The following is a 25,554-nucleotide window of genomic DNA, read 5'->3' on the forward strand; positions in this document are numbered from 1 at the left end:
TATGGAATGTCAATTGTTATTCACAATAATTCCGGTGAAATTAATAACAGTATTCAGGAGAAAAAGGCGATTACGGTCAAACTCTTGCAATAAGTCAATCTTCACTCCTGGCATGACATTATTTGTGGAGGTAAACGAAATTTAATCTGTGAGGTCCCAAAAGATGCTTTACTGAACACCAGTGAGGAATGATTCTTCATCACTTCTATGCTACAGAGAGCTGCATCTAAGTTGACGTCAATTTAAAGACCCACTGCGGTCATATTTTGGTAAATTACTTAAAAATGGTTAAAGTTCTAAATGCAGTTTAAAACAATTTAAAATGATCTAGTATTAAATGTTTTGTGCCTCACATCTTAAAAAACGAGAATAAAAAGATCTGTTTATATTTAATATTTTGAGCATTTCCTTTTTTGAATAATTGGATTATACTTCAATGTTGTTTATATTTTAAAGTAAAATGAGAAAAATAATTGTGGTACACCAAAATCCTAATGATAAGAAGCAGCATGTTTGGTTGTCTGGCATTTTATTTTGAAATTAATTTGCTGCTGCCGCAGGATCTGTTATAGAAGCATCCAGGCACTGTTATAAATAAACAATGTAATATTTCAAATCTACATTTTAAAAATCATTTTTAAGGATCACAAAAAAATATGGAATATTTTTCTAAACAATAACATGGGACCTTCCGGCTCTCGCTGGGTTTTGATCTGTAAGAAACGGGACCAAATGACTCTTTCAGTGTTAAAGGTTGCAGACCCCTGACTTATCTGTTTTTATATAAGTTTATATACGTTTTTATACATAAAAAGTTAAACTTATATTGCATTTTTAGAAGTTTGTTTTTTATTGAGTCATTCAATAAATCAAAAACAAACAAAAACGTTTTATTTTTGTACACTGTTAACTAATCCGAATTCCACTATCTGCCTAATAACTATCAACTGTGCCGAGATTTCTGATGTTCCTCCGCAGTTTGAACGACCTACTTTCTGTCTCTGCCTAGTGGCGGATGGATCCGTTATCCGACCTGAGCTACGAAGCGTGACAAAATAACACCGTAAAACTCCAGCATTGCAACAATGTTGTCGCTTCAAAGAATATTTCGGTCCAGGTAAGCCATATTAGAAGTTTTCATGTAGAAACAAGAGAGATTTAGTCTAGAAACTGTGTTTTAAGGTTGCCAGCTGTGAGGTGAGGACACAGGTGATGCTCTCCTCCATCACCTGTTCGGGTGTGTTAACCGATCACGGAGGACTATTTTCTGCTAGCTTCAGGCTACATTTAGCACATTGCAAAATGAGTGTTATTTGTTTACATTTCCAGGTTTTAATAAATGTAATGGAAAGCAGTAAGCAGAATGAAGAGAGAGACACGCCGCCTCAGAACTGGAAAAGTTGTAAGCTGATGATTGATCCCGCGCTTACAAAAGGATTATACAAGGTGTATCGCTTTGATGGACAGTTTTTCAACATTCCCGTGAGTATTTATTTTATTTTAGTATCTTTTTCCCCTTTAAAATAGTTCATGTACTTCCTGAAATGTGATTATAACTGTATAAAACACCCAATTTAATTATAACTGTGCTGTAACTTCTTCCCAGGTGGAGGATATAGGATTATTTCCCATCAGCACCCTCAAAGATCCCCGCGTGTGCCGCTTGTGGAGCAAAAACACAAAGTCTGACCTTTCAATTGCCAAATTTAAGGTGAATTCTTTAAGTATTTTAATTGTTTTTAAACTCTAATTACATATAATAACAGTAAATAGCGTTTTTTGCCTTCCAGATTGATGAATGGTACATTGGACCTGTTCCTCCCAGAGAAATAACATTCTCCAGACTCAATGACAACGTGAATGCGACGTTTTTGCGTCAGATTTGTGAAAAATATGGGAGCATAGAAGAAGTGGAAATATGTTACCATCCAAATACTAAGAAACATTTAGGGCTTGCAAAAGTAGAGTTTGACACGGTGAAGGCGGCAAAAGAGGCCGTGAAGCACCTTCATCAAACGTCTGTGATGGGAAATATTATTCACGTGGAGATTGATCCGAAAGGTACAAACAGTTGGGTTTTATCAACTGAATTAATACATGGATTATATAAATGCTGGATTTATGTTAATGTTCAATCCTTCAGGTGAAAATCGGTCAAGATATCTTCAGCTTCTTCTCAGTGGCCTGTACACTCCCAGGACGTTACCAGTGGGAAGCAGTGAGCAGGCTCTTCGAAGCTTAGTCGACAGCTTGCTGGTAAACATTTAAAGCTATTTCCAATTAAATTTGGGTTTTTTACATGTTCTTGTAGCATCTTTTTCATAAAAAAATAGTTTTGTAGTATTTCTTAATTCAAATCCAGATTAATCATAAGCAGATTAATTAAATGCAATTTAAGATCTCTTTTGTGACCCAGCAAGTAAAATGGGCGGGCCAAAGTCTCCCAGCTCCACTCCATTCTGATGCATCCACTTCCAGACTAATAGACACATTAACATCTTTGTTTTCCTCATCTGAGTTGGGATCTGGCTCAAAACTGTACGGCTGGATAGCTCTGATATTGCTCGCCATTTTCATTGCACTGCTAATATTAGCGAGGATGTAAACAAAGGGATGATGGGATATCAGCGCAGGCTTACTTCCATGCCAACAGTCCCGCCCACAACTCAGAGACTACTACTGCAGACCCAGAAAATAACAGATTTTTTAAAATTTTGCCTAAAAACGGCATAATTAAAAAGACCACTGAGAATACTTTTACAACAGATCAAAAGATGATTGGAGTGAGACTTTTAACTAATATTTTCTCATTTAACCCCCAAACAAAAAAAAGAGGGATGTTCTGATTATACTTGGATTCTTCCTCTCATTTTGTCATTGATTTTTTTTTTTCAGGACAGTACATCTGCTCAGCATCAGGGGGCGTTCTCCAGTCCTGCCAGCATCCAAACACCCCTCTCTCTGGACACAGCATACTTCAGTATTTGTCAGGATACACCTTGTAGCTTTGGGTACACACCCCAATCTCAGGGAACCCCCCGCACTCCCTGCTTGTCTGCCACTCCTCTCTCCCAGGATTCCTGCTACTCTAGTCTTCAAGCGACTCCGATCCTCCAGGGGGAGCCGTCCACCTACAGTGTTTGCAAATCCCTGAGGCAAGAGCTTTGTCTTCGTAAGCCCGAGAGGAACCGCAAAAGGTCCAGACAAGTTTCACATTTTAACTCGAAACTTTGGCAGCGATGTCTTCCCGACTCCCTGTTAGAAAAACGAAAGAACGTCCAGCAGCCTGGAGTGTGGAGTCAGACTGCAAAATTATCCACCCATGAAGAGTCTTCCAGTTCTATTGCTTCCCCATTACAAGGGTCCGCAGGCTTGATTGACTCCAAGGATTCACCTCAGACAGCCAACTCTTTCAGCATCTTGACCATTAATGTCTCAGATGAGCAGCAAACTCACCAACCACAACTAGAGAGTTTGGACTCTCGCATTGAAAGTTTGTTGACTAATAGTGAGATCCCGTCTGGCTTTCATAAAAACACTTTAGAACCCTATGAAAACTCCCGGGACAGCCCAGCTTCTGATGATCTTTTTGCCCTATCCCCTTGTGGATCTTTCCTAAACAGCCCGCACCATTCCTACATTGTGGATGTCAGTCCAACATCACTTAGTGAAAGTGATCAGGAGCAATCTTTACCTGAAGAAACCTCCCAATGTCCATCAAAAACGACTCCTTGTGAAAGAAGGGTTTACATAAATGGTGGCAAAGCTGAAGAGACATCTCAGGTAATTTTACTACATCTCACCTGTACGGCATATGACTGTGTTGTTTCCAATATCAAATTAGTAACAGATTTATATTCATTTTTTTTTCAGATGCACCTTACTGCAAACCAAAATACAAAGCAGCCAAACAAAGGACAGTCTGGAGCTACAACAAACACTGCCTCTGTAGCTGCATCTCTATGCAGTTCTTCCTTAAGTGGCATCACTCCTAACATCCCCCCTGCACCTCCTTCTCTAGGTCCTCCTGAAACTCCTTTCTTTATTCCCCTGCTTCCTCCTCCATCTTCTCTTCCACCGATCCCACCTCGTCTTCCAGACGGCACAATCCCCATCCCACCACCAGACTGGATACCTCACCAGGATGTCTCACGTCTGCCTCCCCTCTCTATCCCACCCCCACCAGCTTTTTTTCTGCCTCCTCCACCTTTAATGCTGCCACCTCCCATACCGCCCCCCGTACACAAAGGCCCTTTACACGCACAACCTGTAGCCTCCTCTGGTCAGGGAAGTGCACCTTTCTCGCTCATTCAGCCACCTTGGCTCGCTCCACCTTTTCCCAGGATAAATCCCTTTGTGCCGCCGCCCGGTTATCCTCCTGCACACGAACACTCTCATAAAGTTACAGCTGAAAAAGTTTTGGAAGTCCTCGCGGACGAGCTGAGATCGATCATTAGGAAGGACATTGTACGCCGAATGATTGAAGGAGTTGCTTTCAAGGCTTTTGAGGACTGGTGGGAAGGTCAGGAGGAGAAATTAAAGGTTGGTGTTTTCCCTCTCGCAGTGTGCTTGCTGAAAACACTGAAATTTCTTTCCTTGTTTGTTGAAAACACATTTTTATTCTATTACTCAGATTCAAGTTTCTCCTTTGAAAAAGGGAACTTGCTTGAAAGAAAACGATCCTCTCAATCGCATTACGGAGAAGGGCAAAAAACCACCATTACCATCATTTAGGGTACAGTGATTGATTGGCTTAGTATTATATTAAATACACACACCTTGAACTGCTGATTGATGCAAAGTGCAGTGTTGTGAGCACAACTTTACCTTTGTGCAGGTGAAAAGGAAACAACTAGAGGATATACAAGAGTCTTCTAGAACTTCTAGTAAGTACTTTTGTTTTATAGTAAAAAAAATGTATTTTTTTTTGTATAAGCTGTGTAATCGTGTTATTGTTTGTAATAGATTCCAGTGTGAAACAGAAGGATCAAGTGGGATCAACATCTCCGAAAGCCAAGCGCAGACATGCGAGACCTCTGGGCCTTGATAGCAGTGATGAGGATGCTGATGGTGAGGAAGACAAGAGAGAAGAAAGAGCTGAAGATGACGCTCAAATGTCCAACCCAGTAGAGGCTGTTATTCCAGTTTCTGATAATCTTCAGTATTTGGAAAACACCTTAAAGGTAAATTAAAAAATACAGTGAAGTGGTATCTTGTGTGATTTTGTCTTGTGCTATAATTTTTTTGTTCAATTAATTTATTATGGCCTATAATAATAATTAATCTATTTTTAATCTAACTAACTAATCTAATTACTGTGAAAAACCAATTTTTGGGGGTTTATTCATTTAAATTTGTGACATTGTGACACAGTAAAATATCAAAATACAACTAAAAAAGTGGCTTTATGAAGATTTCTTATTATAAGACTTTTAACCTTTACCTTAACACCACCAAGGAGATTTTTTTCAATCTCAAGCAATTGAGAAATAAAATATATGTGCATCAGGTCCAGATTACTCTGATTTAACACATATTTAAGTAATCCAAAAAATATTGACCACAAACTTCTGATTAAAGTCCCCCTCCAATAAAAATCACGTTTTTTTTTTAGTTTTTAACATGTATGTGTGAATAAATGAGCCATTTTTACGTCACAACAGCCAAACTGCACATGCGCAAAAACCCTCATCTGGCCCCGATGGCGTCACTAGCTCAGGTGCCGGTGAAGAGAAGATGGCATCCTCCCACTGACTGAAGTCAAATGAGCCGCCGTTCACATTTCTATGATCAAATCAGCCGTCACTGCAGAAAGAATCAGGCTTTTGGAGTAAGATCGGTCCACAAAGCTCTTCACTTCCTCATCTGAGCTGACAGGGGCGGGGCTGCTCAGCTCAGTTCCAAAAGCCACGCCCCCTTCGAGGAGATTTTGAAAACAGAGGCTTCAAATCAACATGAAAAATGGCTTTTTAAGACATTTAGGTTGTGGGATTTTGGTTAAAAACATCATAATCATAGTTAAAACACTACTAGAAACATTTTATTTTATATTAAAAAATTGTCGTAGGGGAACTTTAATACAATAATACAAATGGGCATTTCCTGTTCCACAGTTTATCACAACAGCAAATAAAGACAAATTATTTTAAAGTTTCCTTTAACCTGTGTGGTGAATTTGATCATTTTGAAGACTGGGATGCTTCTGAATATAAAGAGAGAATAGAATCAAAAATGAAGGAGGAGATGAGACACGAGGGAAAAGGTCAAATTTCCCGCTGAAATGCTGCTTTGTTTTACTTATCATGACAATCAGCAACTTATCACTTTTCTTAGAGTGGAAAGAGGGAGAGCAGAGCGAGGTCAGTGTAGGCGTTGTAGCCGTTACCATGACAACGCATTGCACCTGTAGTCCACTCTTTGTAAAAACCAATTTATCCTTAAAAATATAACAAGACTAAAGTACTAAAATTGATTCAATATGTGTTTATTCTTTGCTTCCATGAGGTGTCCATATCAGAAATAAGGCCTGTACCACATCATTAAATTAAATATAATGGATTCCTCATTGCAAAATATCTCTTATATAATTGACATCAATTAAAAATGAGAACGCTTTCAAAAAAATAATGCGCTAATTTGTTTGTAGTTAATAATTAATGCAATAATTGGACACCCCTAATTTTGTCTATACTTTTATTAGGACAGTAATGTAGATGGTGATTCCGCTGGAGATCAACACAGTGAAGAAACCGAGACAGAAGAAGAGACAGACAACACAGATGCTACGTTTCAATCAGCTGACAGAGAACACTGCCTAGACAAAGGTTTGTTTAAAGGTCCCCCAGTTTCTAACCTGAACACCACCAATTATTGATTTGTTTAATTCTAATTTTCACGTGTTATTTTATCCGTTACAGAAACGTTCCCAGAAAGCAGTTCCTCAGAGGAGAGTGAGTGTTGCTCAGACTGCTCCCGATCGTTCTCATCACAAAGCTTTGAGGACTTCCCCTCTGACTTGAGCACCACCAGTGAAGGAAACAAGGAGGACGAGTGTGAAGAGTGCATTGTGATATCGTCAGATGAAGACTCGGATGAGACCGAGCCTCCAGCGACCCCTTCAACCCCATTAACTCCAGGCTCCCAGATGGATCTGGACCTGCAGAACTGGCTAAATATGTGCGAGCAAACAGAGGAGAACCATGCATCCTGTCAGCTGGACTTCTGCACTTTGGATGCCATGACGTCGCTTCAGTCGAGTGAAACACAGAATGTATACCACATGTCACCCGTGGGACTTGCAGGTAAATTTCCAGGATGTTTTTCCTTATTAGAGGTGGCTAGATTGAGCCAAGAGAAAATAACACTTTCTTTTAATTTCTTAAATTTACCATTTGGAGATTTTGTTGTTGAAAACACTAAATAATTCAAATTGCTTTGTAAATAAATAAATTATTTTTTTAATGTTATTTTACTTTGACATCTGTGTAGCAGAAGAGCCTGGACCTGATGTGGACATGAGGAGCCCTGATTGGATGGAAGAGTTTGACCCTGTGAGGCCTCTAACTCCCACTGGCTGCTTAGTAGAGGCTGATCTTGATATTCTGGTCAAAAACAGAGCAGCAACTCTGATTGTGGAGGAAGTGGAGCTGCCCCCGACACCAGGCAGGGGGGTCCTGGCTGACATGGAAATTGCAGAATCGGATGACATCAACGAAGTCCTGTCAGCAAACTGTGAGCTTGGAGCAGCTCAAGTTGATTCCCCATCGGATTCATGCGATTCAGATGACGAAATGCCTAAAACTAATGGGGAGGAGGAGGGAAGTGTAAGGGTAGGAGCTCCAGCAACACCTGGCAGAGGAGTGGCAGAAGACATAACTACAGATGCAGCTCTTCATAACCCATCAGATGTTCTACCGCTGTCATGTAACCCATACATAACCCCTCCAAAAACACCTGGAAGAGACATTGTTTTACCCCTAAGAGCCCACGAGAGGAAAACACAAGCGTCACCCCCACTGCATCCTAACCCTCTAAGAATATCTCCCATTGCAATGTCCTCTCCGTGCAGCCTCGCAGAACCTTTGTCTGACACCGACGACTGGACCAGACCAAAACCTCTGCAGGGACTTGAAAACATGCCCAGTGTTCTGAACCAGGAGGCACCTTCAGGAAAACAGACACTGTGGAAGAAGACGAAAAGGAAAAAGCGGGAGCAGCAAAAACGACTCGGGTGGACTCACAGGTGGCGCTCGCTTTATGAAGAGTGGAAAATTTTTCACAGCTTTTGGAAGCGTGGTCTGGATGAAGAAGATGCGAGGTTTCTACAGGCCTCTTATGAAAAGCTGAAGGAGGAAAATAACGGTGCAGAGTGGCTCGGGAAGTGGATTTCTCACCCCAATATCCTTTTCACTGAAGTTATAACAAACTATTTTAGGTGTTATTTAAATGTTCATTTTAATTGAAGTTTGATAAAGTAAAGTATTTAGATTCTATTTGATATGAGCAGCTCTATGTGATTGTCTTTCTTAACTGCTGCTCACCGACTCATTCTGAGAGGAGCAAAGAGCATCAGTGTTGGTTGCCGGTTCACAGAAGCGGTTCTGCTCGCAGTGAAGGGTTCTACAAAATCAGCAGGAAGGAGAAGATGAAGAACTTGTCCAACTCAAAGCTGAGCACATACCTTCCCTCTGCAACCGCTCAGGTATTCACGAGGAAAGGAGGAGAGTTTGCTGACAGGTCTGAGTTTGTTTTGTTCACTCACAACCTCTTTGCACCAGGGAGCATCTGTTCCACCCCAGCATCCCTCCTCGCTGAGATCGGGCTCAGACTTTAGGTCTGAACAGCGCCGCCTGCTGTCCTCTTTCAGCTGCGACAGCGACTTGATCCGGTTCAACCAGCTAAAAGTGAGCAAAGCGTTGGATTGAAAAAAGACCTCAATATATGAACTTTTGAGGCTTTAAACTTTTATTTTGACAAACAAAAGATTTGGTAAACTATTTTTAGATTTTACTTGTGTATGAAAAAAATAAATATTTATGATAAAGATTTATAGTTAAATGAGTTTTTTGTAATTTAATTCACAAGCCATAAAGAAATACCGTTTCTTAACAATTTTTGTGCTTAATAATTTTTTCTGAAATATGTTTCTCTGTGACTTAAATCTCCTCAGTACCGAAAAAAGAGAATTCGCTTTGGCAGGAGCCACATCCACGACTGGGGCCTGTTTGCTATGGAGCCTATAGCCGCAGACGAAATGGTGATTGAGTATGTAGGGGAAACCATCCGACAGGTAAAGAGACAGTTGATGTCATCCCTAACCAAAACCTTAAAGATCATTTCGTCTATTTTAAAAAAAAATATTTTTTCATATTTCACTTGGTTTGGGTCCCACCAGGTCATCGCTGACAGGAGGGAGCAGAGATATGAGGAGGAGGGCATCGGAGGCAGCTATTTGTTTCGTATTGACCAGGATACTATTATAGATGCCACCAAATGTGGGAACTTAGCCAGATTTATCAACCACAGCTGTAATGTGAGTATGAGATGTTTATATAGTAATATGATAATATACATCACATTATAATAATAACAATGATCAGGTATCTGGGCTGCACGGTGTCGCAGTGGTTAGCGCTCTCGCCTCACAGCGAGAAGGCCCCGGTTCGAATCCCGGCTGGGACCTTTCTGTGTGGAGTTTGCATGTTCTCCCCGTGCATGCGTGGTTTTTCACCGGGGACTTCGGCTTCCTCCCACCGTCCAAAAACATGCTTCATAGGTTCATTGGTGACTCTAAATTGCCCCTAGGTGTGAATGTGAGAGTGGATGTGTGTGTGATTGAGGCCCTGTGACAGACTGGCGACCTGTCCAGGGTGTACCCCGGCTTCGCCCTTCAGTAGCCGGGATAGGCTCCGGCGCCCCGCGACCCCGAAAGGGAAGAAGCGGTCAAGAAGATGGATGGATGGATCAGGTATCTGAAAACGGTATTAGAGGTGCAGCGCATTATAGCTGATCCATGTTCCTTGTGGATCCCTGGCTATGATTTGGTGCAAACATGTGCCCCGGATTCATCTCAAAATTTATCCAAACTGACTCTAAAACTGTGACATGAATTTTGTGATCCATTGCAGCCCTATAATTGTGCACTTGTTGCTTTAGTTTTTCAATGTGTTATTTGTCAGATTTTACTCCCTGTAGTTGTCTGTTTAGGGCTGCACGGTGGCGCAGTGGTTAGCGCTCTCGCCTCACAGCGAGAAGGCCCCGGTTCGAATCCCGGCTGGGACCTTTCTGTGTGGAGTTTGCATGTTCTCCCCGTGCATGCGTGGGTTTTCACCGGGGACTCCGGCTTCCTCCCACCGTCCAAAAACATGCTTCATAGGTTCATTGGTGACTCTAAATTGACCCTAGGTGTGAATGTGAGAGTGAATGTGTGTGTGATTGAGGCCCTGTGACAGACTGGCGACCTGTCCAGGGTGTACCCCACCTTCACCCTTCAGTAGCCGGGATAGGCTCCGGCACCCCGCGACCCCGAACGGGATGACGCGGTCAAGAAAATGGATGGATGGATGGATAGTTGTCTGTTTATCTCAACTGATTTTTTGGGCTGCTATAAAAATAAAAAAAACAATAAATAAATATATGAGAATAAAGTCAAACATTTACAAGAATAAAGTTGTAAAATTAAGAGACAAAAAGTCAACATTTTTTGAGAATAAACTCCTAGAAGTATTAGTAAAAAAATCAATATTTTACAATAATAAACTTATATCTCATGAGTTATACATTGAGAATTTCCAAAAATTGTAATCATAAATTTATGAGACAAAAGTCTTTTCACGTAGATGTATATATGTATAAAAACAAAGCAAAAAAAATCAAATAGAATCAATATTGTGATTCATTATGAGACATAGAGTGCATTATAAGCAGTTATGGTTTCACAAATAAGGAAATACTGAGTCTTTTAGTGAGTCACTTTTTGTTTATAAGGGCAGTGAAAAGAATTCGCAGGAAACTAAACCTGTTCAGATGAAGATTCTTGACCCACAAGGAGGGAATTTCCCAGTAGTATAGTTGCAGAGGTCCAAACGCATTATGGCACATAGCTTCATATGATAAACTAAAGCCTTAAGGTGTCATCATTGATGGATTTAGTTGGCATGTAATTTATATGGTCAATGCTACCAACTTTATTTTCGGAAAAAATATGTCTTTTTCCTTGTAAAATTGCGACTATTTCCTCATAATTTTTTCAAGTTTATTATCTTAAAATTATTTGTTTATTTTCCCTCGTGATTTTGTAAAATTACAACTTCTTTTCATAGTTTTACGACTTTATTCTTGTATATTAAATAATTTTTCTTTTCTTTCAAGGTGGCCCTGATACTCAATTGTGGTTTATTCATGACTCAACTTTTTTTCTCATTTAAACTTGCTAATTGAAGGCAGTGTATGTCTGGAATGAACATCCCCGGCTCTGAAGAGCATATTTCTGATGAGTAAAAAGATTTTTTTTGTCTTACAGCCAAACTGTTACGCAAAGGTCATCTCTGTGGAATCTCAGAAGAAGATAGTGATTTACTCCCGACAGCCAATAAGCATCAACGAGGAGATTACGTACAACTACAAGTTCCCCATCGAGGACACAAAAATACCATGTTTGTGTGGAGCGGAAAACTGCAGAGGATCTCTGAACTAACTTTTGTTAAAATAATCCTGACTTTTACAGTAATAAACTCTTGCTGCAGGAGCACAAGCTGCACTTCTCTTCCTATCAGTTATAATGTGTTGATCAGGTAAGTTTCGATAGAACGCCAATAAAAACCTTCACGTGTATGTTATGAAACAGTTATTGCACATGTGGTTAAATGAAGAACAAGTTTTTATTTCATAAGGAGGGAATGTCCACAGGAAAAATGTATTGTTTTCATTCATGAGAGCTGCAGTCGTGGTTTGCTTAAGTTAAGCTTACAGTAATCTTTTTGATACTACATGTTCAAGAGTTACAAGCTGTTTTTCAGTAATGGCATGAAGTTAATAATGTAAAGATAGCAAACAGAAGAGAATACAATCCTTTGTACAAACTGCATTGCCTGTTCATGGAGTGTAATGTTGATTCTGAGCACATAAACATGTCATTCTGAGCTACCCTGGAGCTTTTTTTAGTGAAATGTTGAGTTTTCACAGCTGAAAGGTGAGGATCTTCATGAATTCACATGTTCTTTGAGACTCCGTTGGGCGTGAGGACCGTCAGATTTCCTCGAGCTTGCTGGTCGGCTTCGATGGCTTCAAAAAGAGACTTGAAGTTTCCTGCTCCAAAGCCCTGTAATGGGAAATGAGTGTGAAGAAAGAAAGTAAAGCCTTGAAATAGAAAAGATATTGATGTTGATGTAGCAAAATGTTTTCTATTTGGTGATTGCACCTGGTGATTGTGTCTCTGAATGACTTCCAAGAACACAGTTGGACGATCCTGCACTGGCTTGGTGAAGATCTGGAGTAAATATCCGTTGTCATCGTAGTCGACCAAGATCTTTAGTTCCTGGAAGGTCACAGGAGAATGGTTGTCAATTTTGGAATAACTGAAGAACTTCTTGTCGAGGAGTCTGCAAGCTTTTATACTGAAAGAGCCATTTGGGCATGTTTCTCACGGATCAAAAGCGAAGTCGTATTTCACTCTTTTAAAAAGCTGTTCATTTTTATATAAATCATATTTCTTTTTTTTTTGCATGAATAAAACCAGGAATTTATTTTTAAAAAAGCAAATTGTTTTGACAGAGGGTAATATCACTTTCTTTCAAAATAAAAGACTTCATTTTCCACATAGGATCGTCCTACCCAACGGCATTTTCTCTTCTTGTTTCTTAGGGCTACTTGGGTAGGCTGTCAACCTTTTCTCTACTTACTACTGCTGTTAACCTGTTTTTGCTTAATAGAAATAACATAAAAAAAATATACATTTTAATACTATTTTAAATCTGTGTAAAACCAATAGAGTAATAGTAGAGCACAAAAGGCCCATTGAGTTGTTGTAATGTCATCAGGGGAGTTCTACAAGCACCTCAGCCGCAAATATTCACTAAGTAACTTTTGAAAGTTACTGGTTCTTTTGGTTTTGTTTTGGTTTTTCCTGAGCCAGAGAGTCACTGGAGAGGTAAAAGAGAAACTCCTGTTCTAGTCCTTCTGTTTTGGAGAACTATCATCAAAATTGCTTCTTTAAAGCATGAATCAACTTCTTTATGAAACCCCACACTTGTATCAAACACGGTCACTGTTCTAACCTGCAGCACGTCCAGGTCCTCTGAGATTTTGACCTTTGAGTGTTTCAGGTTCTCCCTCAGCTGCTCATAGTAGGTGTCTGGCACTGACATGAACTCCATCCCACGCTCCTTCAGGTTACGAATCTGCGGTGTTGGTAAAAATTGTTTTCTTAAGCAATACAAATGTCTCCTCTTATAAAAAACTGAAAATATTCTTATAGATACTCACTGAAGTGATGATATCAGACGTGTTCATGGCAATGTGTTGCACTCCTGGTCCTCCATAGTAATCAACGTACTCCTGTAAGTCAGCAAAAAGTCTTTTAGTCCTCTGCCTGGGTTTGTCTGCCTTAGTTGTGGGTTTAATCAGATCACACTTAAAAGCACTTGCCTGTATCTGAGACTTTCTCTTGCCCATGGCAGGCTCATTGATGGGCATCTTCACGGTCTCCTCATAGTTCGCCACCACAATGGAGCGCAGGGCGCTGAACTCTGTCTGGAGCTGCTTGTCGTCCACCGACCAGAAGCGGTGAAACAGAAGAGTTTTCTGATACCTTTTGATCCAAAAACAACATAAGAGTCACCCATAAAATCCTCTCAAAACAACTGACAAATATATGTGGATTGCCTACTATAGTTTTAAGAATGATGGGATTTTTTATCCTATGGTTTTCAGCCTTAACAAAAAAAAATCTGATCTTGCTACTCCCCTCTTTTCTAGATTACCCAATGAGCTTGGTTTTTAGTAGAACTGCCTTGTTTCACCTCTTTAGTATCATGGGGTGAAAATAAGATCCAGATGTGCAGAACCACTGAACCTCCAAAGCTGCAAAGTCATGCTGATTCTGGTAATCGGATCTCTCTCAGCCTTCAAACCCACATATGATAGAGGGAGGGATTACTATTACACAAATTCTGAGGTTTATTACCAATCCACAACTGGAACCATCTCATCATCTGGCTGGTTTCCCACGACGTGATCAATAAAGTCCAGTTTTCCACTCGGTCTGAATTCAAATTTTGGATTAGAATTCACTAAAATTAGATATAATTGGAAATATGAAACACTAAATGTACTTACAGTTTAGAGAGTAAAGGGTCCAGGAACAGAGGAGGGTGAAAACCAGGCAGAAACAGACCTTTGTATCCGGTTCTTTCCACAAATGTGTGAGTGGTGTCTCCATACTACACCATTCAAAAACAAGATTGCTTAAAACTATTTAATTAAATCACTAAAAAATGAAAAGATTTGTATAAATTCTTACAGTCTGAAGCACAGCCATTCTGACTTTTCCCTTTTTGTCCTCCAGAGTGTGTGGCTCTTTTATAACAGATGCTCCTCTCTCTCTGGCTTTCTGTGTTGTTCCATTTCAGTAAAAAAAAAAAACAAAATAAAATAACAATACGCATACAGATATAAAAAAAAAAAAAAAAAAACCTCCTCACCTGAACCAGAAAGTCACAGTCCTCCACTGTAAATGCGATATCCTTCACTCCATCTCCATGCTTCACCATGTGATCCCCCATCTCTGAGAAAAGACACTCAGAAGTCATCCCAATCACTAAAATAACTTACTCTGTGGCAATTTCTGACCCACAGATGACCTCATTACATTCATTTTTGTTCCACATCACCATGTTTTACCTTTGTTTCCAGGATTAAGGGCGGAAGAGAAGACATAGATGATCTGCAGAAACAAAAACAGTCATGCCTTTTTTCTAGATTCACACTTAAGTTTCATACAGTTGCTCATTGCTGTTTTTAACTCGTAATGAGATGAAAAGGCTTTATAATCAGATCAAACCAAACAAAGTGCTTTTAATGCATTTAAATATCATTTTTTAATCACTTGTTTTGCTGCTCTGACACCCGTGTTTCTTTACTTTGAAAGCATTCAATGTCCTACAGATGTGGTGGTGCAGCTCTTTACCTTGCCTTGTTTGACTGCATGAGACACCACCTCTCGACTCCCCGTCTCCAAGCCTTGGTAAGCCAGGGGCTCAAATCCAAGCTTGTTGCAGTAATAAGAAGCAGCCTGTTGAACAAAGTGGGAAAAAAAATCCCATCAAAATCTGTAACTGAGTTACACAATTACCCAAAATGTGGCTCAACAGCAGGTATTTTTCTGCCTGGTAGCACCATCTCCTGGTGATTTGTTTTTTAAGCAGTTCATGAAGGGCTGGTTAGTGGAGTTTATCATTTCAAATTATTTGAACATAAGTAAAACTTCAAGAAAAATGAGCCATTTGTTACCACCATTGTGTTACCTGTTTTGCATTTCCAACCCAGAAAGTGAGGTGGTCAAAGCAGAGGAACCTGCCCTGCTCGTGCTAAAAACAATAACAAAAGTGGATCTTTGGTTAATTCTTTTTTTAGCTGCCTTAGTATTCCAAAGGTAAAAAAAAAAAAAAAACATAAAACCTTCTTGTTTACCTTTTCTCCTTTGTCTGTGTATGTTGTCTACATCAAGACAGAAAAGACAAAGAAAATATAAGGCCATCTTAACGGCGAATTGGGATGAATTAGGCAGAAAACATCCAGAAATGATTAAAAAAAACAACTCACCATCTTGCTAGCAGTGGTCCAACCTGGCTGTGAGGAAGAAAACTTCAGTCAACACTCAGATTTAAAAGCAGAGCGAGAAGTTTAAAGATCCACTCCCACCAATGAGGAGCTGGCATTGGTGGAGGAGACAGGATCGATGCTCAGAGCACGTTTGCTGTTATACAACCGCTTCTTGGAAAACATTTTTGTGCACCACTAATATGTTTTATATGAATACAGAACAACAATAATGCAGAAACATTGTATTTTAATATGTTAATTCACCTTCAGAGTAGTAAGGCTGACTGTTGTGGTTAAACACTGTCAAAAATTAAATGGGTTTACAACAATTTGTCAAGCTGTATGAACCATAACATCATAATTATGGTTGTAGAGTATTTGTATAAATATAATTTTAATAAAAATGAATCAAAGATGTTACAAAAAGGGCTGAAAAACTCGTGTTGGTCTGCATATGTTTGGCGTTACAGCCTCATTTTTCTAGAAATGTTTAGGGCTCATATGTTAGTATTTAGTGGCAAGAGGAGGCTCACTCAAGCTGAACTCTCATTGGCTCGCTGGAGTTCTGCTGAGAGAACCCTCACGTGTCTGGAAATGCCCCAATCTCCTCATATCAGGTTCCTGTGATGGAATAAACCTTCAAAAAATCCTCATAGCTCAAGTAAGGGGTTTTAAACTAACAGATAACCGTGTGTGTGCTGCCCCAGGTAACTAGGTCATGCCACTGTATGTTTCTCTAGAGTTTCGACAATTATGGTACATTTATTTCTATAACGTACTTTCTCGTTGAGACATTTTAACTTGTGTTTTCCCTGCAAATATAACACAAGTTTAGGAGAGAAATGGACTAAAAATAGCCTCCAAAATGCAAGAAACAATCACATTTTCTCTGAATTTATAGTAATGCACTGAGAATATAGTTTGCTCTGTTCTTTCTTCCAAACTCCTAAGTGCTGCATTCTTAGTTCTTGCTGCTCCAATCTTCTCAACCTGCTCCAACTAAAAGCAACAAATAAACTCCTTTGATTTGCTAGGATGAAACAAGGTTTGATCTTATGCTGCTCAGAAGCCCCACAATTCCTTGAACTCCGAATGATGCAAACCACAATCACGCAACTAGTGGTAACAACAACACAAAAACAAGCCTTTAACTGGTATTTCCCATCATGCACTGAAACAGAGGATGACAAAAAAGGTTTCAACTTGATTTATTACATTTTTTCCCTCTTTGCTCTTTATCTAATTACACCTGTGGTCAGTAATAATGTGAAATGAACTTATATTAAATTTAATGTTCAATAATTTGAAGTATATAAAATAATTAAAATAATAAAGAAAATCATGTTAATGTGTTTTACTTCTAGATTTTTCCTAACTTTCTTTTTATAAACACAGCAGAGCTTTTTACATAAAATCCTCCCCACAGATTTATCCTTTCACAGCTCTGAATTCTGGGAACGCTTTACTAATCACCAGTGAGAATTTGGTGCTGTCCCCCTCCGAGTGCTCCCTCTGCGGCGGTCCCCAGAGAGCTTTGTTTTTCGAGTTATTACCAAGTGGCTCGCTGTTGTCACTGGAAGCAGCTCCTGCAGACAGAAAGCGTGGCACGCTGGAGCTGCATCATCTAAACACAAGTAAAGGTATGACATAACTCGACTCGGGAGGTGAAAGTTTTAGGAACGTTTGTGTATAAATCATGAGCTGCAGTTCATGTGCTGAACCTGTCATCAGCTGTGATGAGATCCTAAAGGAAAAACTGTCTAGACTACAGAGTGTGAGAATCTGCAAGGAATTTGACTTAATTCTAAATGCACTTTAGGTGAAAAATCATTTTAAAAAGCTAGGTACATGACAAATACGTAAGACTTGCTCGTTTGCAATCACCAAGTAAATGTTTTAAATGTTATGACACATCACACTAGGTTGTATGTTGAAATCCCCTGAGTTCTAGCTCCCAGGGCGCTCGGATGGGTGCCAGCACTCCTCATGTGAGTGTAGCTCAGTTTGAGGGACCAGAGCAGCTGGAGACAAAGAGCAAACATGAGCTCCTTTCAAACAAGTCCAGAAATATTGGTGAATGGAGAACAACGGGAAGAAGAGGGGTGCATGGCCTCTGGTGAGGCCCCGGAGGGCAGCAGTGCAACAGAAAAGGAGGCACAAGGGAAGATGCAGTCTGTTTTCCAGCAGGTGCGTAACCAGATCAGATTGCAAAGTGGCATCAGGGAGATGGTGCAAAAAGTCAAAGACAGAGAAGTGGAAATTTTGCTGGAGAACGGGGAACCTCAGGGCAAAGATGTCACTGCGGAGGAGGAAGAAGTAACAGAGGCTCTGATGGATAAATGCAAAGGTGACAGAGGTTTGACCTTGGAGGCTTTGTGTGCAATTTTTGAAGAGAAGCTTGAGGCAAACAGAAAGACTTCAAAGGATGAGCTCCAAGTTCAGATTTCTCTTCTGCGTGAAGAAATGCAGGCCTACGTCAAGCAGGCTCTGACAGACTTGGAGTGTAAAATAAAAGCCAACCAAACCAGCCGCTTCCAGCAGACGTGTTTGGATAAACAGCAGCAGACCACGGCTCCAGAGGAAAAACGCAAGCCTGCAACAGCTTCATCCCTGCCCAGCCACAGAAGAAAGGTTCTGACCCGGACCATGACCACCATCGTTCCTAAAACCTTTGTTCCCAGCATCTGCGGACAATGCGCCAAATCTGAGACAGGGAGCTGGAAGGGACAAAGCTCCAGACTCCTGCCACGAGATCGTGCGCTCTCCTTACCAGAGAAAAAGCTTTTGCAGAGCCGCAACCCTTTACCCCCAGCACGCCCCCCACTGTGCCAATGCAGGAAGCGGACAGAGGCAAAAGCCAAAGCTGCAAAATAACTTCATCTGATTGTTTAAAAGGGAATTTATAACAAACCAAAATTAGACAGACAAAATGTTTTAAGACTCAAAATACCCATTTTTATGTCTTCTCCATGTTTATATTGCATTAAAGGATTTACATATTATTTACATATAAATATATGTTTCTAAAACACATTTCTGACCCTGTAGAAATAACTATAAATCTTTTATACATCGTTGTTAAAATGATTAGTCTGTGTCTTATTGTTGAACAACATCAATCTGACGTTGAATGTAGACTAACTGGAATAAATAAACTATTTCAAAAAAGAAATGTTTGTTTTGTATCCTGTGTTTCACTGCAACTATTGTTTTTTCCCACTGTATTACTGATTCCTTATGTGTCCGCATTGCTTTCAGGTTTTTAACTCAAATTATTACATTTTGGTGACAAAATAAACAGGAAAACAATCAATCCATCCAATTTCCAGACCCCATAAATCCCTTTTGGGGTTACATGGTTGCTGGAGCCTATCCCAGCTGTGGTCGTTCAAAGCCAGGATCTATAGGCAGGTCAGGTACACACTCACATTCCCACCTAAGGACAATTTAGAATCCTAATTAAACTTGCAAATAATAAAAAAAATGATAATCTAAGTGTTAGAAATCGATTACAAGCATCACAATCAGAGGAAGATTATAAGGTTTCAATACAACAATGCACTTTAAGAGCATTCTCTCCTGAAGAATTCTTTACATTTTATTTTTACACATGTTTGTGTTTAGTGTAAAAAAATCATTAAGTTTGTCCTCAATTTAAATTTATTTTGGAAATGGATTTTAAATTAACTACTGATTGTCAAAGAAACAGTTTAAAACTACAAAGCAATAAATTAATAAAAAGGCATACGATTAAAAAAAAAGTAAGCTTTAACTTTTTACAACTATTTTTTTTAGTGGACCAGCAAAAAAAGGAACAGGAAGAAAAAAATCAATCAAATAAAGTTTTTTTTATTATTAATAAATGTCTTTTGGCTTATTGAGGGACCCTAAGTGAAGCAGCTGTGTCTTCATGTCTTGTGGTAACCTCAGAGAGAATTCTCATAACAACACCTGTTAAAACCACTGACAGGGAAACGTGCTTTGGAGTTTATAGAATGTGACCAGCAGAGGTCAGGAGATCATTTGTGTGAGCACAATCAAACCATAACCTCAGTGTTACCCTGGCAACAGGCAAAGATGAATTACTGCCTCGGATTCACTTACAGACAAAAAAAACAGGGTTTTTGTTTTGAAGAAATGAAGCTGGTGTTTATGATGTAACAGATTACAGAAGAAACATTGGAAATCATAAGAATGAAGAATCATAAGAATCATAAGAATGAAGATCATTAAAAACAAAAAACTAAATCGTGGTGTGTTGCTGCACTCCAGTGGACAAATAGAGAAAGGGAGTCTCAATAAAAAAATTATTTTTTTTTTCAAATATGTTCATATTTTAGTCGGGAAATTTATTTGTATTATGCTATTAAATGCTCCAAAATGCATAAAAAAATATTTACTTCTTTTGGCCCTTGTTTATGAACACCTGAGAGCTTCCAGCAGATGAATTGGCACTGCAGTTAAGCAGCAACAGGAGATGTATTTAGCCTCTAACCAGGCACAGGAGCCATGTGCCTTGAAGCAGGCCTCCCTCAACGGACAGGATAGAGAAGGATGTGAAGAGGATCTTTGTCTCTAATGGATGATGAGCGCTGAGCTGCCATATCCGGAGGGGGTGAGGGTCCATGCAGCACATTCAGGTCTGGCCAAGCCAAAGCATCTACGGAAGTAGCATCCCTTGCCTAACGATGTGTCTACGAGCAGCACCATTGCTCATTAGTAAGGAGCAGGCAGACGGGCCCTTATCTATTCTGCAGATATTCATCGCTTGAAATTATATTTTAGGGGAGTAATCAAACCAAGAGTACATCACGACAATTGATTTGAAGAAAAAAAGTCCACAAAACACATGTTCAATTGTTGTGTTTGCAATTTTAGGTATGTGTTTCATCAGAGTCAGCGAGTAAAGTTTTTGTTTTTGATTCTCCCAGCAATTCCATGACTGAATCTGCAGAGATGTTCACTTCCAAGAAACTCAAAATTTCTGAACTTAGTACTAAAAACCCCAAGCTAATATAAGCTGTAAGCTAGCTGGAGAGCATGTAAACTGACAGATCAGACGAGGAAAACAAAGAAGTTCATGGATCTAATTGTCTGCAGGAGGATAGATCAAAATAGAGTGCAGCAGCGAGCTTGTAGCTTGTCATAGTAGCTTCTGTGTCCCACCAACACACTTTCCCCCAAAAAGTATTTCTTCATCTGCTCCTGATTCACAAAAAATTTGAATAAAGAAATACTCAGACATGCAATTTTAGGCTTCATTTTAGTCATATACATCCTTTATCCTCAGAAAAATGTCACAAAAACATGTAAAAACACAAAAAAACATTTCGACTGGAGTGGGTCTTTAATAGGAAATATTTCAAAAGAGCAAAAATTGCATTTAGTTGTAGTAAACATGGTAAACTATAACGTATTGAGGCAGAAAGCTGGACAAATATCGATAACTGAAGCAAGGATCTAAAGGGCACATTTGATTCATAAAGGCAAAAGAAACTAAAAATGATCATTAATTAATATTGTGAAAATAATGGACTCATAAGATGTTTAAAGGTCTACCTAAAATTCTTCTGGACTTGAGTTTTAGGTTAAATATTTTTTTATTATCTTAAAACTTGACGCAAACAGCTATGTTTTTATTTTCTTGACAATACTCTTTGAAACGGCTGCAGATCAACATATGTAGTGCAGTGACAGGTGGAGTTGACAGCATCCTGACAAACTACGAACAGCAGTGATTGACAGGTGGTGTTGAAGGAGATCCATTTGATCTCCTAATCCTCCTAAAATGAAAACAACACTGTAACACTCGGCTGGTGTGGACACTACAGTGGGGCCTGCCATTGTTCTCAAAGGTCTGGACTGTTACAGTAAAGGGGCCACTTTCAGGTTCAACTAGACAGATTACTGAGACAAGCTGATTACAGAGGGGAGCCCTAACATGGTTGCAATTTTAGCCATCATAAGGCAGGAAAGAATAATGAGGGAGACCTTAGATGGTGTGTGTTGGGACTTCTCAAGCTTCTTGTGTGTGGCATGATTAGACATGTTAAGTTGAGTATTTTTAAGTTCACATTGATAAGAAATTTGACTTTTTCCCCCAAGGTTTATGAAACAACAATTCTCAAATGAAAGCAAATCCGTGTGAAGTGAGTAAAAACATAAAAAGAACACATTTGTTTTTTTCAGCTCTGGAAGCACAAACTTTATTCAGTAATTGGATAAACTCGGACTAATGAATATCTTATTAAAGTGTGATCCCAAATAACATTAAAGAGACAGCCAAAAGCTGCAAAGGGCCCAGACAAAACAAAAAACTACAGGAATCAGCATGAAAATCCCAGTGAGGAACAATTAAAACCAAGGTGAAGAAACGCTGTGAGAACAACTGAAAGCAGCTGTGGTAATTAACGGAAACCAGGTGAGAACTCTGACAGGAAGTTACTCAAACAAAGAACACCAAAGACACGGAAACACAAACAGAAAAGAGAGATGGTGGGAAATTAACTAAAACGCAAAGAATTCTTAAAAAAACTAACTATTTTTACTTGTTGCAAATGCAAAGATCTGAGGATTTTTCCAATGTTTTGGCAAATTTGGAAACAGTTTTTTTCAAGTATTTCCTCCCATAGTTTACTGGCTTGTTTTGGTTACTCTGTTGTCTAGACTGGAGATGATTCATGTGATTATCAGTGCAGCGTAAGCCCTAATCCTCTACAGTTTCTTATCTCAGAACTGGATGTACCTTTTGTTGGTTAAACAAATCCCACCAGGATTTTAGAATCTCCTCTAAAGCAATAAGACTATAAGCAGAGTTAATTATTAAATGTTTTTAATAGTTTGGATCAAATAACACACAGTTAATTGAAATGAAATAATGTTTCTGTCCAGATTCCCTTTTATTTCCTTATTTCCTTGTGAATTGGATTATCAAATTTCAGAACCCCTTATGGCCCTCAAGTCAAAAGGTTTGGTCGCCTCTGCTATAGAAAAACGTTTAAAATAACATTCACTTCATGCTCTTTGAAACCTTATTAATGGAATCCTTAACATTACCATATTAAACTGAAGTTTGTGATCCTTCGTTTTGTAATGGCCCTCCAAGGGTTAGAGTTTGGAGGCTAAAAAATGCTTTCAGCTTTGGACTCATGTATGTAATATAAGTGTGGGTTATGGCTTTATATAGTTGCACGTAGAATATTTGCTGTGCCAAGTTGTAACCATTCCAGTTTTCACAATAACTCGCTAAAATATGTGCACCCAACAGCTAAATTTAGCCTTGGATGCATTTAAAAAAAATGCAGCAATGTTGCATCTTGCAACAGCACGAATGTGCAGCATGTATTTCCCTCAGTTTTTGTGCATCAGTCAAATATTTATTCTAATTTATTCTGTGAAACTGAGAAAGAAAGTTAAAAAAAAATAATAATTTAAATTGCAAAATGCTGCTGAGTCAAACATGTGAATTTTATTTGGTTTGTTAAATACATTTCTTTTCATGTTTTTTTGCTCCTGAATAGACTTTACAAACCACCCTCCTTGGCTTTGATACAAACTGTTCATAATTTGATAAAAGAAAAGAAAGTTTTGAAATGTCTTCATTGTGTTGTCTCAATAGTGTAACAAAGTATGAAAAAGAACTGTCTGGTTGCTGGAGACTTACAAACTCAAACATGAAGATAAACACAGTCTTTGGTTCCAGGCAGCCGCTCTTCTTCCTCCTGCAATTCGTCTTTGTTGGGCTCCACTGAAGCCATTGTGTACCAGACTCACAGATATGACAAGCAGGAAGATGAAAAAGTGGGAGCTTAGATGAGATCCTGATTTATGATCTACGTCAAACCAGCTAATGGGTTTGGAGTCATCTGTAATGCTTTTCTCTGTACTAACGTGTTGTGAAAAATGAGGAGGTGATGGTGAGCGAGCGTCGGTTGCGTGCGTGTTGCAGTCTGGCAACAGGTGGAGGAATGGCACAAAGAAAGTTGGGTTAGCGCTGACAGCCCCAGGAATGTGTTAGGTCTCTGTTTACACGTGAAAGAACACACACATACACACACACTGAAACATGTAGGCTGCATTTGCCGCTGCTGCTGCTGCTTGGGTGGGATGGAGCAGCAGAAAGATCTAAAGGAGGACAGCAGTTGTGTTTTGGTTCAGATGTCCCGATTGGGTGTGGCAGCCCCTCGCTGACGACAGCACTCGGATTCGGACACCTGTGTGGGCCCGTTTGAGAGCGTTTTGTTTCAGCTCCGGAGATGAATTCTGTGGTGTTGCCGGAGCGATTAAAGGTTAAAAGTGTTTTGGAAATGTCCTCGTTGTCAGTAGCATGACTAAAGTGTCTGTCACTAGGCACCAGGGAGACAAAACTACAGTCTCAGTGAGTCATGTTCTTGAACTTGATGACAAAGGTTTGATGTAGAATGAATTCACAGCTGCTGAAAATCTTTTATGCCTCATACATTTTTATTCCTGCTCCACCTCCCATTTTTTTCCACTTTAGTTAAAAAAACTGCAATTAAAATCCATTCTCACCAATGACTTTCACTGATAAAACAAGTATTTTCTTTGGAAACAAATTATAATTATTATAATTGGGATCACCAGGCAATATAGATATTCTGTTTGTTTTGGACAATCCGCTTTTTATGTGTTAAACACTGTAAATGACTCTTTGAACAAAGGCTGTTCATTATCTGTATCAACTAAATTATGGGTTCCTCCTCCTCTCTCTGAATACAGGCGTATTCGAACACCTCAATGAACATTTTTACATGACAGGTTTGACTCATTGACCTGCATGCTGTCTGCAGCCCTGACTTGAGCTGTCAGTGGAAATTGCAGAGGCGCTAACTACCCAGGTATTTTGTAGATGTGAAACTGTACCGGATAAATCAGCTGGAGTTTAATTAGGTAGTGAATTTGTGGATATGGAAACGTCATGTTGTGTGTGTCATTTATCAGCCCGAATGCTCATGAGGTCATGTCAGGCTTTAAATGACATAATCAAGGAAAAGAAACACTGCAAAAACAGAATCTTAAGGAAGTAAAATGACTTGTTTCAATATATTTCTTAATATAACCTTTATTTTACCAGGAGGATCAATTGAAAGTTTTCATTTACAATGATGACCTGGCAAAAAAAAATCTTATTTTGCATCCTGCAAAACAAATTACCTTATTATCTTAATTTTTTCAACGTCAAATTTTTTTTTTAAATAAGAATTCTTGGTATTATACTGTTCACAGGTTCAAGAATGTGTTAAATATGCATTCTTGAACATGCATTTAGGTGTTCACACTGGACAGGCAAGGAGGGGCTTCTTCTTCTTCTTTTTCTTCTATTTACTAGCGCATGTTCATCACGTACAGTTGGAAGAGGCATGAACCGGTGCAAATTTTGTGAATCTTGCTTCAGGCTTTTTCTTCCACAGCTCTATTCCAATATATGAAATACTTGGTATCACATAAATCCAGCAAATCCGTAATTATTAATTTCTCTCTGTGATAATTTTTAAGAGGTTGACACGAATGTGACCAAATCCGAGTCCCTGATGGGTCAAAGTTCAAACTGGTTAAACTTTAAATTAAACTTTTGTTTAATTTAAACACGTTTTTTAAATAGAACCCAAAATGAGCTTTAAAAAAGGGTGTGGCTAATTTTTTTTTTTGAGAGTTTTGATTGAAAAGCTTGAAACGTACATTTATAGGTGTTTACATAGACTTTTGATTCAAAGC

At 39.2% G+C, this 25,554-nt stretch overlaps 2 protein-coding genes across 4 annotated transcripts; one reads left to right on the forward strand and one right to left on the reverse strand.

Moving 5' to 3' along the window:
• Positions 1-900: 900 nt before the first annotated feature.
• On the forward strand, positions 901-11,832 carry LOC112148494 (histone-lysine N-methyltransferase SETD1B-A). Of its 3 annotated transcripts, XM_024275661.2 has the most exons (19): positions 901-1,117; positions 1,183-1,237; positions 1,330-1,482; positions 1,607-1,711; positions 1,791-2,061; positions 2,144-2,256; positions 2,896-3,783; positions 3,874-4,542; positions 4,634-4,735; positions 4,838-4,886; positions 4,966-5,183; positions 6,701-6,824; positions 6,918-7,301; positions 7,489-8,397; positions 8,541-8,701; positions 8,778-8,903; positions 9,170-9,289; positions 9,395-9,532; positions 11,522-11,721. In XM_024275661.2, the coding sequence occupies exons 3-19, from the start codon at positions 1,345-1,347 to the stop codon at positions 11,693-11,695; spliced, it is 4,689 nt and encodes a 1,562-aa protein (XP_024131429.1). In that variant the 5' UTR covers positions 901-1,117; positions 1,183-1,237; positions 1,330-1,344; the 3' UTR covers positions 11,696-11,721. The 3 variants fall into 3 exon arrangements, with proteins under 3 accessions (XP_024131429.1, XP_024131428.1, XP_024131431.1); XM_024275660.1 differs by lacking the exon at positions 1,183-1,237 and having other exon boundaries at positions 902-1,117; positions 11,522-11,832; XM_024275663.1 differs by lacking the exon at positions 1,183-1,237 and having other exon boundaries at positions 902-1,117; positions 7,492-8,397.
• Positions 11,833-11,860: 28 nt separating this feature from the next.
• Positions 11,861-15,951, reverse strand: hpdb (4-hydroxyphenylpyruvate dioxygenase b). The gene is made up of 14 exons (XM_024275664.2): positions 15,820-15,951; positions 15,688-15,714; positions 15,522-15,584; positions 15,185-15,289; positions 14,899-14,941; positions 14,700-14,782; positions 14,519-14,608; positions 14,335-14,438; positions 14,183-14,260; positions 13,645-13,807; positions 13,483-13,554; positions 13,275-13,397; positions 12,419-12,535; positions 11,861-12,319 (listed from the first exon to the last, which is right to left on the reverse strand). Exons 1-14 carry the CDS (start codon positions 15,820-15,822, stop codon positions 12,209-12,211), a joined length of 1,182 nt encoding a protein of 393 aa, XP_024131432.1. The 5' UTR covers positions 15,823-15,951; the 3' UTR covers positions 11,861-12,208.
• Between the last annotated feature and the right edge of the window lie 9,603 nt (positions 15,952-25,554).

This window comes from Oryzias melastigma, linkage group LG9 (genome assembly GCF_002922805.2).
Source record: "Oryzias melastigma strain HK-1 linkage group LG9, ASM292280v2, whole genome shotgun sequence".
Classification (NCBI taxonomy): domain Eukaryota; kingdom Metazoa; phylum Chordata; class Actinopteri; order Beloniformes; family Adrianichthyidae; genus Oryzias; species Oryzias melastigma.

Excerpts from the sequence above, each read along its gene's own strand:
- LOC112148494 (XM_024275661.2), top strand. The coding sequence starts at position 1,345 with ATGGAAAGCAGTAAGCAGAATGAAGAGAGAGACACGCCGCCTCAGAAC. Across the intron at positions 3,784-3,873 it reads AAGCTGAAGAGACATCTCAG|ATGCACCTTACTGCAAACCA; the intron begins GTAATTTTACTA and ends TTTTTTTTTCAG. Across the intron at positions 9,533-11,521 it reads TTATCAACCACAGCTGTAAT|CCAAACTGTTACGCAAAGGT; the intron begins GTGAGTATGAGA and ends TTTGTCTTACAG.
- hpdb (XM_024275664.2), bottom strand. Across the intron at positions 14,439-14,518 it reads GAATGGCTGTGCTTCAGACT|TATGGAGACACCACTCACAC; the intron begins GTAAGAATTTAT and ends TGAATGGTGTAG. Across the intron at positions 12,536-13,274 it reads AGGACCTGGACGTGCTGCAG|GAACTAAAGATCTTGGTCGA; the intron begins GTTAGAACAGTG and ends GTGACCTTCCAG.